General features: G+C 46.9%; 1 protein-coding gene across 1 annotated transcript in view; it reads left to right on the top strand.

The window, feature by feature from the left end:
- The first annotated feature begins 9,199 nt into the window (after nt 1–9,199).
- Nucleotides 9,200–13,089, top strand: part of HMOX1 (heme oxygenase 1) — a 7,297-nt gene continuing 3,407 nt past the window's right edge. The window contains exons 1-3 of the mRNA XM_006025988.3: nt 9,200–9,419; nt 9,768–9,888; nt 12,641–13,089. The exon at nt 12,641–13,089 is cut by the window's right edge and continues 52 nt beyond it. Of these exons, the coding sequence (XP_006026050.1) occupies nt 9,388–9,419; nt 9,768–9,888; nt 12,641–13,089 (602 nt within the window). The 5' untranslated portion in view covers nt 9,200–9,387. The remainder of the gene's footprint in view (nt 9,420–9,767; nt 9,889–12,640) is intronic.

Here is a 13,089-nt window from a genome sequence, read left to right as displayed (position 1 = left end):
AATACTCTTCTTTGGAGATAGCCCCCCCACTTCCACCAGGTGTACCCTGCCTTTTTGGCAACTAGGCCTTCCTGGATGTCCTTGGTGAGCCAGGGAGGCTTTTGGGCACTCTTGCCCCCCTTGCTTCTTGTTGGGATCATCACCCCTTGGGCCCTGAGTATCGTCTCCTTAAGGAATGACCACTCATCTTGGGCACTGAGTTCCCCTACCCTCGAGAACCCCAGCGCCTCTCCCAACAATCTCCTCAACTCTTTGAAGTTGGCCCTCTTGAAGTCTAGGGCTACCGCCTTGCTGCAGGCCCTTGACACCCTGTGCTGGATGATGAGTTCCAGCAAGCGATGATCGCTGTCACCCAGGTGGTCAAGGAGCTGGAGCCCCCTTACCAGATCATTGCCTGTGGCCAGGACCAGGTCCAACACGGCATTCCCTCTGGTGGGACTGTGCACCTCCTGGGTTGAGTCGTGTTTCTGTTCTTAAAGGAATGCTAGGAGCCTCCATAAACCATTGCCACATCTACGGGATCGTTGTCAACAAGGTAGTTGAGCAGTTTCCTTTCCATGCAATTACAGGAAATGATTTTACTGATTCAGCCTTTCTCTTCCCCACCACAGGACTGCTTTCAGCTGTGCCCTACTTTAACAAATACCCTTCATTTGTCCCAAAGGAGTAGGTTTTGGTGAACACTGTATTCTCTTCCTATCCCAGCCTGTGGCATCGATGACTGTACCTGGAGTCAGGGACAGATTTTCTCACAGAGGTTTAGGTGATTGGATTTCAAGTGCTGTCACTGAAATTCACCCTCTTTTGTTGGTACAGCAAGCCCATAAAAGAGACAATGCCCCCTTCTCCAACCCATTCACTGACCAATAATGCAAGCTGGTTGTCAGTGGAAGAAACACTTGATTTTTTTTTTCTTTTGCTTGAAACCTTGGCCTATCTGTTGGGCTGGAGACTGTTCCAAACATCTTGTTTGACTGCCCATGTAGTCCAACCAACATAACTCACAAGCAATCCTCACATCTTGCACAGTAGCTTGCGGTTAAGCAAAAACTTCATGTTTAGAAGGCACCCTGTCTTCACTGAAAAAAGATTTCAAGTGGTGGAAAATACACTATGGCTCTAGGATGTTCCAGTGGCCAGTCACCCTTGCTGTTCAAAACAGGCACCTCCTTGCCACCTTCCAGCCACTGATATTGTGATCATGCCCTACCTGGAGGTTGACTTCAGAAACAGCTGCTGACTAGGAAGAAAGGAGCTATTTGACCATATCTATCAGCACTTTGGCATGTTCAATACCTGTGTACCTTTTACACCCTTACCAGCAAAGAATGTAATCTCTAATGAAGTAGGTTGTTGTCTACAAAGGTGCATGCCTCTCTGGACCAGTTAATCTCTAAGGTGCCACCCTACCCTACCTTTGGTCTGGATTCAGCCTAACACAGCTAATGAGTGACTGGTGGTGCAGAGAGGTTGAGAGATGTACAGAGCAGGGTCACACCCCAAAGCCAGCTGCGTGGCACCAGGCAGAGGGGACCTAGACACCCCCTCTAGGTCAGCACTCGCAACTAGTGCCATGGGCATTCATGTCTTGCTATAGGAGTGAACCAGAGAGAAGCATTGTTCAGTTGGTTCAATCCTGGTTCAGGGTGTTTCTAAGGAGATAGGCTCAGCCTCAGCTGTAGAGAGTCAGGTATCCCCCCTTCCTTAAACTTATCCTGCTCAGCTGGGGATCAGAAAAGTCAGCTTCACCAAGGCATGAATCTGTCTTTTCTCCCAGGATGCTGCTAGAACATCAGATACCTTCATGCAACCTCTTCCTGCTGCTCATGTGCCTCCTTGCCAGGTTTTCTGTTCCTAGAGAAGATCTTCAGGTCATTGTAGGGTTGGCAGGAGACGAAGAGCTTTACCTACTCCAGCTCACATGCTCCCTGGAATCCTGTAGCTCCAAGGGCCTCACGTCTCCTTTGTGTACAAATTAGCGGTCACCAGGGTTTGAATTAAAGTCCGACTCTTGAGGGGGTCTGTGGCGGGGGGAGCCGGAAGGGGGGTAGCCGGAAGGAGCTGCCACTGCTGCCGCTGCCTGAGCTGCTTAGAAAGGCACGGGGTGGGCCAGGGGCTTTTGTCTCTTATTGGGGGGCTCTTGTCTCTTATGGGAGGGGGCTTATGGGGAGGCTCTTGTCTCATATGGGGGGCCCCCACCAAGCCCTCCCGTATTTCGAACCCTGGTGGCCACACACCCTCTGATCATACAGTCCTGCTGAGGCCCTGAGCTTCACTTCCAAACAGCATAGAAATTGCACTCTGTAGGTGTGCTGATCTCTACATGTGTGAGCAAGTGACACAAGCCGGTGATTCACAGTCTTGCCCATGCACTTGCCCTTCCAGAAACCTTAGATTAGTCCATCCTTCTCCTGCCAATGGAGGATCATTCCTTACAACATGTTGTAGTGCTTTAAATTAGTTTTAGGAGCCCAATGGAAGGGACCTTTCCACCAGAGACTCTTTCTCCCCTCAAGTCAATGTCAAGCCCAGTTAGTCAGGTTTATCTCTATTGACCCTTCCATCTGAGTCACCTCTTATAGCTCCTGGTTCCCCTTAGTGCACTTCAGTGAGCTGCCTTCAGCATCCTGTAGATCCTGTAGATATTGACCCTCCTGACAGACCCTCTCTAAAAGTCTTTTGAGAGAGTCTGCAGCAAACTCAAAGCCTGGTTTCCCTGAGACTTACCCTGCCTGCTCACTGCACCACAGGGTGAATGCCTGACGATATTGCTTCTCCCCTGCTTCTCAAGGGTGTGATAATGTTGTTTCTTTATAAAACTCTATGCTTAACAGACATAGCACTGTTAATCAGCAAACCACTACCACAGTGTTATCTCAGCCTGGCTACAGTATATCTGCTTACTTGCTCATGCAATTTTTTATGCACAAGCCAATGAGCAAATGCCAGCTTCTGCCAGAGACTTGCTGAGTGGTTTGGGCAAGTTACTTAACCTTAGCTGCCCTCCTTTCTCCATCTCAAATCCAGATGCTCTGTTCAGACAGCATCAAGCACTACTGTGTTGGCCACACCCAGTTCTTTTCTTGCCCTGTTCATCAGTAGATCTCAAAATGCTTCACAAAAGGGAAAGTGAGACACAGGGAGGGGAAGTGCCTTCCCAAGGGCACCTAACAGGCCAGTGGGAGAGAGAGAATGAGAGTCAAAGGCTCCCTAGTCCTCAGCCAAGGCTCTACCTACTCGGATATGCAACTGTGATGGGTCTCTGACCCTGCTTGGAGCATTGCAGAGCTGTTGTCATACTAATAACAATAATTCTTCCTTATCACTAGTGAACAGGGAGAAAAAGTACATTGGAGAAACTCTTGTTTCTAGTTTGGTAACTTTTGCAGAAACTCATTAATTAACCCATAGCCTCATTTTGTCAAATATTCACACCGAGTAGGCTGTGATTATTTGGCTGATACTTGGGCTTCAGGGACAACTGGTGTGATGCTGCAGATACTGCAGAATGTCAGTAACTTTGTTCAGGCAAGTAACCTTGCTTTCTTTTTGATACTGAAGTAGAGGTAGAAGGCCACAGGAGGTGGTAGAGGCAGATAGCATAGCCAGATTCCAAAAGGGACTAGATATATTCATGAATGATAGATCTATTAATGGCTCATAAACAGAATGGTTGGAGATGTTTCCTCTGGCATCTCTAAACCAACAAATGATGGAAGCCAGAGAAGATATTGAACAGGGAAGAGATCATTCACCATATCCAGTTTGGTGCTTTCCCTGGCCACATCTACACAAGACGCTGACTGCACAGTCATTTAGTACTTTTATAAACAAGTACTAAATGACTGTGCAGCAATCTGCCTTAGTATGCAGCTGTGCCAAGGAATGGCTTTTTTGTGATGCTGACTGTGCGGTAGCTCATGACTACTGCGCAGTAGTGTTGCATCACGCTTCCTGCCATGTGACGCTACTGCACAGTAGTCACGGGCTACTGTGCAGTCAACATCGCATGTAGACACAGCCCCTGTATAGCATCCACTTCTACTACTGTTGGAGAAAGGATATTGGGCTGATGGGCAGCCATTGGTCTGACCCAGAATGCTGCTGTTTATGTTCTTAGGTATGAATTCAGCTCTTCCCAAGCACAGTAATTTACGGCTTATGCAGATACATTGGTGAAGAGCAGGGGGAAGGCAGTTAGTGGAGAAGCTGATGTTATGTAGATGTTTATTCTGAAAGATCATTTAGCTTTTCGGTTGTGAGTTTTCTTTTCCTGGGAAAGAGGAGGGAAATCTCCAGTTATCTCCTTTTCCTATCCCCTGCCCTTTATGAAGGTGAGCATGACAGCACTGTATTTAGCTTGTCCTGTCTTTGAAACATTGGTGTAACTGGAGCTCTGCAGACTCCCTATGCACGGCATGCCAGATCCTAAAATGTACATAGTAGAGGAGGAGGCAAGCATCTGGACTGTGCTGAATAACACTTTCAGCAGCTGCCTAAAGCAGACATTTGTCTCCCCATTTTGCTGAGTCACGGCAGCAAACACATACCCTTCCGGACTATGATCAAAAGTTTGAGCGGGCCTTTTTTGCAGTGTCATGGTAGCCTAGGTCAGTCGGCTGCAGTCACATTTTGGACACAGTTGACCTCAAAATACTCTGGAAATATTTCTAAGCAAGCTGATTCCTGTTGACTTAAATCCAATCAACCGCTACACAGAAAAAGGGACACAAGTCACATTCACATGTCCCCTTACAGCTAACAAGGCCAACAAGAAGAAATTAAAACATGCAACAAGTCTTTGTGTTGCTGGCAGCTTTGGAAAAGAGGAGCTTGATTTTTAAATCCTGCTAACTCCCTTAGTCCTCAAAAGACACAACCTGCCAGAGCATGTCCTTGTTTGTGAGGCTGCCAAAGGTACCTTTTTGCACTTAATCCACCCAGTTGTACAAACCCTTACATTTTACAGTAGGGTTGGTGTGATGTTGCCCCCAGAATGGTCTAGGAAACATGAAAGGCAAGGATTTATAGGCATGTCTCGAGGAGCATGCACGTGCATTTTGCAGCACTTCAAACTCGTCTGAAGTGCCGCAAACCGCACGTGGCACAGGCATACCCATTCACCACGCTGCTGATTAGCAGCACGACAGGTTTTTTTGACACTGACAGATCCTGGTGTCAAAAAAAAACACCACTAAAAAAAGTGGTGCAGCGCATGTGGTAACAGTGTACACCACCAGAAACAGAGCCCGAGGAGGCCCCCAGGCCAGGCGGCCTCCCTACCCCACCCGGGTCTATTTGCTGCACCCCAAAGCATGCATGCAGGGGCATGCATGCCCAGGGACAACCAGCAGCAGCACAAATATGTTCCACTGCTATTTGTCCAGCGGGAAATGCGTGCCCCTGTTTGTGCACACTCTTCGGGGCATGCCCTATTTAGGTGGGTACAATAAATAGTCACTTTATTTAGCTTATCTGGAACTAGAGACACTGGCAGCTTTAGAATTGCAGGTTTCTAGCAGGATTTCCAGCTGTTTTGCAGACTCCCAAACTATGGCATGCCGAATCCTAAAGACAGCAGAGGAGGAGACAGGCCTATTGATTATCCTGAGAAACCCTTTCAACAGCCTCAAAAAGTGCACGCTTGCCTCCTCGTTTTGCTGAGTCACGGCAGCCTAGGTTTACGCCCTGGAATGCTGAGTAACTGTTTCCATCGGGGCAGGGCTTTTTTGCTGAGTCACGGCAGGCCAGGCACTCATGTGAGCCTGTGTGTCAATCGCATGGCTTCCTGGGCTGAGATTGCAGCTGTTTGACTTGGCTCCAGTCCCATTCTGGACACAATCAGACCTCAGAATGCTCTGGAAATTATTCCATGCAAGCTGGTTTCTGTTATCTTAAATCTAGGCATGTACTACACAGGGAAGGAGATGCGAGTTACTTGTCCCCTTAGAGCTAACAAAGCTGACTGGAAGGAACTGGAATGGGATGGTCAACAGCCTTTTGTGATGTTGGGAGCTGTGGTAGAGCAGAGCTTTCTTTCTAACTCCTGCTGAGAAAGACACAGTCTTCCAGAAAATGTCCCTGTTAGTGAAGCTGTCATAGGACGTGGTCCCCCAGTAGTGAAAACCCTTATGCATGTTCTTCATCTTGCATATGGGAATCATCTACTTTTGACTTCAAAATGACTACACACCAGCAAAAAGCTAAGTACAGGTGGGAGTGTTTGTAGAAGCAGGGCTTATTTTGCTATTTAATATGTAATTTTCCTTTGGCCCTGTCTTCCTGTCCTCTCACTGCCCGTGGTTTTTTTCCCCCTGGTGTGTTTGTGGAGCGACAGGGACCAATGAACAGACACAGCCACAGACGGAGGGGACTTTGTCGGTACAGTGAGCGTGCTGCAGGATTTGCCAGTGTTTTCCTGATCTGTATGCCCTACCAGAGTCAAGTGGGACTGTATGTGCCCACAGAGCTTGTCGGTGCCTGCGTACTCCCACCACACTACCAGCAGAATTAACGTAACCTCCTTGTGTGCCATCCAAGTGCCCTGGGAGCTCACTGGTTTCCAGGGCCACTTATTTAATACACAGCATGTGTCCTATGGAGCATTTCTTATTGCAGCCCTTGGCATGGGTGTTACCATATGTTCAGGCTGGTTGCCAATGCTAGGAGTTCTCCTTGCATTTGGAGCCCTTCCTTGACTAGGACTCCTATGGGCACACTGGATACACTGTCTGGACTGCATAGCCATCAGCTTGGGGTATTTTTTACTGCAAACTCCCCTTGTTTTGCTTCTCACCTTGTCAACACTTTTTCCTTGAAATTTGTCTGTGCTGTGCAAACCCATTACGCAGAGTGACTAACTGAGGAATCCCTCCGCACTCCATTCCCATGTCTCTAGAAGTGCACAGCTTTTGGGATCCACCTCTATATAGGCATACTTGACATGTTAGGAGCATATATTTTCAGAGTTCCTACTCTGACCACTGCTCTGCAACTCAGACCGCACCTTTGATCTCTAAACTGAAATTGTTAAATGACTCTCAACAGCTTCCCCATATCTGTGGTAACTAGGCTGGGCCATATTGCTGTAGGTAATGAAAAATGAGTCTGTGCACTGTTAACATCCTCTCAATGATGCCATTGCCCATTGGAGGCTGGGGTTGCTATAACACTTCTCCCCAATGAGTCTTGCTTCTGTTCTTAGGGGAATGATTTTTAAACTCCGTGAAGCTGTTGCCACCTCTACTGTGTCTCTTTTAATGAGGGATTCAAGCCGCTTTCTCTTTGTTCCATTACAGGCTAAAATTACTGAGTCAACCTTTCCCTCTCACACCAAGAGCCTACATTCAGCTGCACCCCAGTCTGGTAAATACCCCTTGTTTGTCACGCGGTAGTTTTTAGAGAACGCTGTATTCTCTGCTTTGCCTACCCTCTGGGCTTGCACACCCTGGCTGGAGAAGGGAAACGCAGAAGTGAGACTGTGAAAGGGTCCTCCTCCAAAGGGTCTTCATAGCAGGCCCCAGGAAGGGACAGACCCCAAGCAGACAGACAGCACTGAGGTTTTTTGTAAAGTACTTCAATGTAAAAGCCTGGAGGATCAGAACTCTTGGGGAAAAGGCCTAGGACATAGTCCCTTTTCCCCTCAGGACCATCATTTCATTTCATTGAAGTTCACTTTAAGTTCATATCACTTAAGTTGGTTTTGCAGTGTCCAGCCTCTTGGCACTTTTCCTGTAACTGTAGCACCAGTATTGCTGCATGTCAGATCCTCCAGGAAAGAGTCTAGATAAAAAGGTGAGTAAAATTTCCTTCGGAAACTCAGGCAGGGAAAACAGTGCTAGGGCAGACCATAAGGAAGTGTTGCAGAGGCCAGCTCTTCAGCATGCCTTCAAATATCACAGACTTAAAAAAATAAATAAAGGGAGGAGTTTCTTTCATACCAGGCAAATGTACTCTATCAACAGTAATGCATATATTTGAGTTTCCCACATTCTACTGGGGCTTGCTGAAGAGAGCTGAATTTCTGTGTCCCGGAGGAGAATAATGCAAGAGGAGAATAGTCACTTCATGGCTGCCACCTTCACTGACACGGAGTCTCTCCAGATTCTCCACGTGCAGCTTCTGATCACTGCACAGGACATCCAAAATCAAAAGCATATTCCTGGCTTTGTGAAGGATGCAGCATCTCAGTAGAGACACATGTTATACCTGCACATGTGTGATACATTTATTTTATCCTGCACGGTCAATGCAGAAAAATAGCAGCAGGAAGAATGCAAAGATATAGGACTGAGAAAGGAAGTCGAGGGCTTTACAAGAATTTTCTGGAAGGCTCCTGTTGCTTTAAGAGAAAGGGGTAGTCGGAGAGTGGCCCCGCTGAGTCAGCTGTAAAAACGCTGCATCATATTTCCTGAGCAGACAACTAAATCCACTTGAAGGCATACAATTCTTGAGGGCCTAATTTCACACCAGAGTACTGGAGCAGTCTGTAATCAGTGCCAGGTACCATGCAGGCTAGGAGTCTGAGTCAAGCAGCTCATGCCCTGTTTCCATGGCAGAACTGCAGTCCCATTTTAACCGTAATCCCCAAAGCAAAGCCAGTGGATCCATTTTTCATTGTCACAGGCCAAGCTTCTGAAATTTGGAGATAAGCACCCCCCATGGGCCCTCTGACTTCCAGTTATTAATTTCCCCAGATAAGTTAGTTGGCAGACACAAACCAGTCACAGACACAAGCCAGCCAATTAATGAGCCATGTAGTTACTCTTGCCCCTAGACCCAGGTCACTTGAACTATTTGCAGACCTCCAGCTCCACCTCAGGCCCAGACCTGGCACATCAATTTTTAAGTCCTTAACATGTACTTGGATAATTCAGCCTTCTGTATGGGGCAGGGGACAATTCCCCGTCCTCGCATAATACACTACAACTTGCTGTGCTGGCTGTGGAACACGATAGCTAATGACCTTGCCCACGTTCCTCATTTGCATTTAGTCCTCCTTTAAATGGACCCCCCCAGCCCCCTTTTTTTTTTTGAAAGTTAGCGTATGTACAAGAAGCTTGGACCATTTATTGTTCTGGATTATCTGGTTCTCATTGTCAGGGCAGAAAAGGGGTTAATAAGCCTGGGCAAGCTGCCTAGGAGAAGTCTCTCAGCCCTCTCCTGGTAGCAAAGTATGTATGTCGCAATAAGTTTAAACTTGGATGGAGGCCAGCTGTTTTCTGGGCTGCTCACGTGATCTGACAAAGTATAAAGCAGGACGCAGGGGACGGGCAGCTCAGCTCGGCGGCTTCCAAGAGTCCTGAGACGAGAGAGAACGGAGAAGAGGGAAAGATCATACGAAGACTGTAGAGGAGCAAAGAAGAGAAGAAAGGAAAGCAAAGAGAAATGGAAACGTCCAGGATGGCCAGCCCTGAAACGTGAGTGAAGGGACTAGAACCAGAGGGAAATTATCCAAAGAAAGGAACAGCCTTGATCTCCCCATGTTCCTTGAGATAGGATTTGGGGTCCCATTTCTACCTCTTCTCCACTGGGAATAGGATACTCCCCTCCACCTAGGGTTTGACAGTCTTCACCCTGTCCCCTGCCTTGTTTGAACAGAAGCTGGAATGCTGGTGAACCTCCGCCACCCATGCCCTCCTGGGGTGGGGTACTGCTTTCTCTTCCCAGCCTCCACCCCTTACTTGCTCCCAGAGAGCTAATTCTCATTGTGCAGGGGATAGTGAGGTACCTTAGACACTGACACCTTTTTCTGTCCATTTTCCCAGCACAACCAGAGACCTGTCAGAATCCATAAAGGAAGCCACCAAGGAGGTGCATGAACAGGCAGAGAACACAGAGTTCATGAAGAAATTTCAGAAGGCACAGGTGTCACTCCAGGAATTTAAGGTACTCCTGGTAGCATTGTTTGGGGCTGTGAGGGAAAGGGTTGGGTGATGCAGGAGGTGCACTTTGGGAATATTTATCTATACCTAATTCAGACTGGCTGTGCCAAGAGTATCATTTGCCCTCCTTTCTCCTTAAGGAATAAAGTCTTTGTATCCCAACCACATAATATCACGTCACTTATAAGATGACCATTTGGCCCAAAGCAACTCGAGGGCTGTCTAAGTGTCTTACCAGCTCCTCTTGCCAATGGTGTGGTAGAGTTGTACGTGTCTTGATGGATGGCAAAGAGGGGCATCATATAAGCCTTGGAAGGCTAGGCTGAGGGGCATCTATAAAAGGATGCATAGGCTGAGGGGCATAATATAAGCCTTGCCTTGCCAAGGCGGCATAAAGAAGATAAAAGAACTCAAGGGAATGCTTTACAAAGAAGTACTCAAGCAACTGAATGCCAGGGGTTTTACTATGGTTAAGTGATGTCTAATGGTGGTATAATTGTATACAAACATATGAAAGGTTACAACACCAGTGAAGGTGAAGAACTCATTACAATCATGATGGTGCTCAACCTCTAGCCAACCGGCCAGATCGACCCCTGGAGGCCATGTCATCCAGCCAGGGGGTTTCCCCACATATTCAAAAAAGATGGCAGTGGTAGAGTGGTGGTAGCTTTAATTGCCACTCCCGTGCTGCCAATTTTCTGGACCTGTGGAGAACTCCACAGGCAAGATGATGTGGCCTGGTGTGCTAGGCTGCACCCGCACACAGTGAGGCCCAGATCCAGCATGCAGACTGGCCCTGAGCCACACGTTTGGCCCATGGGGCTGGAAGGTTGAGCACCATTGCATTAGAACGGTCTGAGTGGGTATAAATTAGAAGTAATAAGGGTTAATAAGACCGGGACAGCTTGACTTGGTTATTGAAAAGTATTTTTTTAAAAGCAAGGTCTGTCAGGTTGTGAATCAGTTTCTGGCACTTTGTCCTTCAATATAAGAACTATAATGTGGTCCTGTACTGAAGGTGAGGGCGCAACTGCTCAGCTCACCCATGAATTTGAGTGGACTCTATCTGTTGCAAACACCCAAGAGCTCACTGTTTTTGTTCAGGTCTAGAAGAACAAGTTCTAGATGCTATGTAAACCAAACCCTGGATAAATAATCCTGAGCCACATGCCAAAGCCATAAAAAATAGGGAAGCCACCTAAGCTGGAAGGCCCTGTTAAACAACAAGAAGTGACGCATGGATTGTCAAGTTGTGTGTGTGTGGGTGATCCGGTGTGTAAATGCTTTATTATTGAGCTGGAAGTGCTTTGTTGTTGAGCTGGTCTCTGTTATGAGTATAGGTGCATGGGAAAGGAGACTACTGGTGATGTGTTGGAAATAGCTAGGCTAAGTCAATTATCCGATTATCCATCAGTTCCTGAGGATAATCCTAGGTGCTGAACTCCTGCCACTAGAGATCCAGCATAGCCTAGTGAAATACAGAAGGTGCTCATAGGAACACAGAAGGTCAGGCCCTGCAGAGACCAGAGGATAGGATCCGTTTCTAAAATATTCACGTGCTGTCTGAAAGAATCAGATGTGATGGTGGGCTCTTAAATACAGACCTCACCGGTTGAATTTTTCAGCCCCAACCAAAAGCCACACAACTTGCACTGATGTCTTAGTTGGCTTGGAAAATATCGGTTAACCTAGTTAAGGCTCCTTCAAGCACTGTTTCTGTATTTTATCTATACTGTTGTCAGACTTTTCCAAGTACCTGATGAACAGGATTAGAGTTTAATGGGCTCATATTTCTGTATTACATTTCTTGTAATTTACAGATTTACTCTGAAAAATGGCTATGTAGAAAGAGCACTTTCTTCCTCATCCAAGTTGCTTACAAGTGTGTGCATTCAGAGTCCTATCTGTTGACTGGTTGCAAAAGTAGATGTGCTGCTTTTTAGTGCTGTCAGTCCTGCAGACGCAATGCCAGTCCATGAGAATGAACAAGTTTCTTTTCTGGTTTGTACACCGGCAACAGAACTTGTAAACAAGCCTGAGCCATCTGTGCCGCTTTGTCTTCACTAAGGCCTTTCAAGACTGACTAAGGGCAACATTCGAATATGGTGCTTATGTAAACATACGCATCCTTTCTTACTGGTGACAATGCATGGGATGAAAAGAAACCCACTTTCAAATAAAGAAACAAGCACACAGCTCATACAATATTTTCAGAAAATCATGTTTCAGAGATGGAAACATGCTTTTGGTCCCTTTTTTACACCAGCAGTCAACTATCAGAGGAAAGACATTGCTATCTAGCTTCCCAGTGATCAAAGTGAAAGCAAACAAGTAGCCCTATGTAAAGTTCCAAAAGCAGCAGACTGAGGCTGCAGTTCCAGTGCCTGGACAGATCTGCCCACTGAATGAATACATAGCAAAGTTAAAAGTCTTTCGTGGTGTTGGAGAGGGATAGAAGCCATGCCCCAGAACTGAAAAGTGCACCAAAAATCTAGCTTTGGGAATAACACATGTATTGATCGGGGGACAAAAGGAATAGACTAGATATGACATATTGTGGCTTTAGTGTCTGTGACTTCTCTGTGCCAGATTGTAATGTGACAACACTGGGAATATCGGTTTATCAATAACCAGTGTGCATGACACCCACACTGTGTACATATGGGTACATCCTATTACATTTAAGTTATTTGCATATCAAGCTAGAAGGAAGGACATGTTGTGGCTGATTTGTTCCTCCCCTTTTGTCTCAGCTGGTTACAGCTTCTTTGTACCACATCTACTCTGCTCTGGAGGAGGAGATTGAGCGTAACAAGGAGCACCCAGCCTATGCCCCTGTTTACTTCCCAGCTGAGCTTCACCGCAAAGATGCCCTGGAACAAGACTTGGAGTATTTCTATGGCCCTACGTGGAGGGAAGAGATCCCTTGTTCCCAGGCCACTCAGAAATATGTGGAGAGGATCCACTATGTGGGTCAGCATGAACCTGAGACCCTGGTAGCCCATGCCTATACAAGATATTTGGGAGATCTGTCTGGTGGGCAGGTGCTAAAGAAGATAGCCCAGAAAGCTCTTCAGTTGCCTGTTACTGGAGATGGCCTAGCTTTTTTCACTTTTGATGGTGTGTCCAGTGCCACAAAGTTCAAGCAGCTCTATCGGTCCCGGATGAATTCCATCGAGATGGACCCAGCCACCAGAGACAA

The sequence above is a fragment of the Alligator sinensis genome, unplaced genomic scaffold, assembly GCF_000455745.1.
Source record: "Alligator sinensis unplaced genomic scaffold, ASM45574v1 scaffold215_3, whole genome shotgun sequence".
NCBI lineage: Eukaryota > Metazoa > Chordata > Crocodylia > Alligatoridae > Alligator > Alligator sinensis.
Note: the sequence above shows the minus strand (reverse complement) of the source record. Positions and strands in the feature narration are given on the sequence as shown.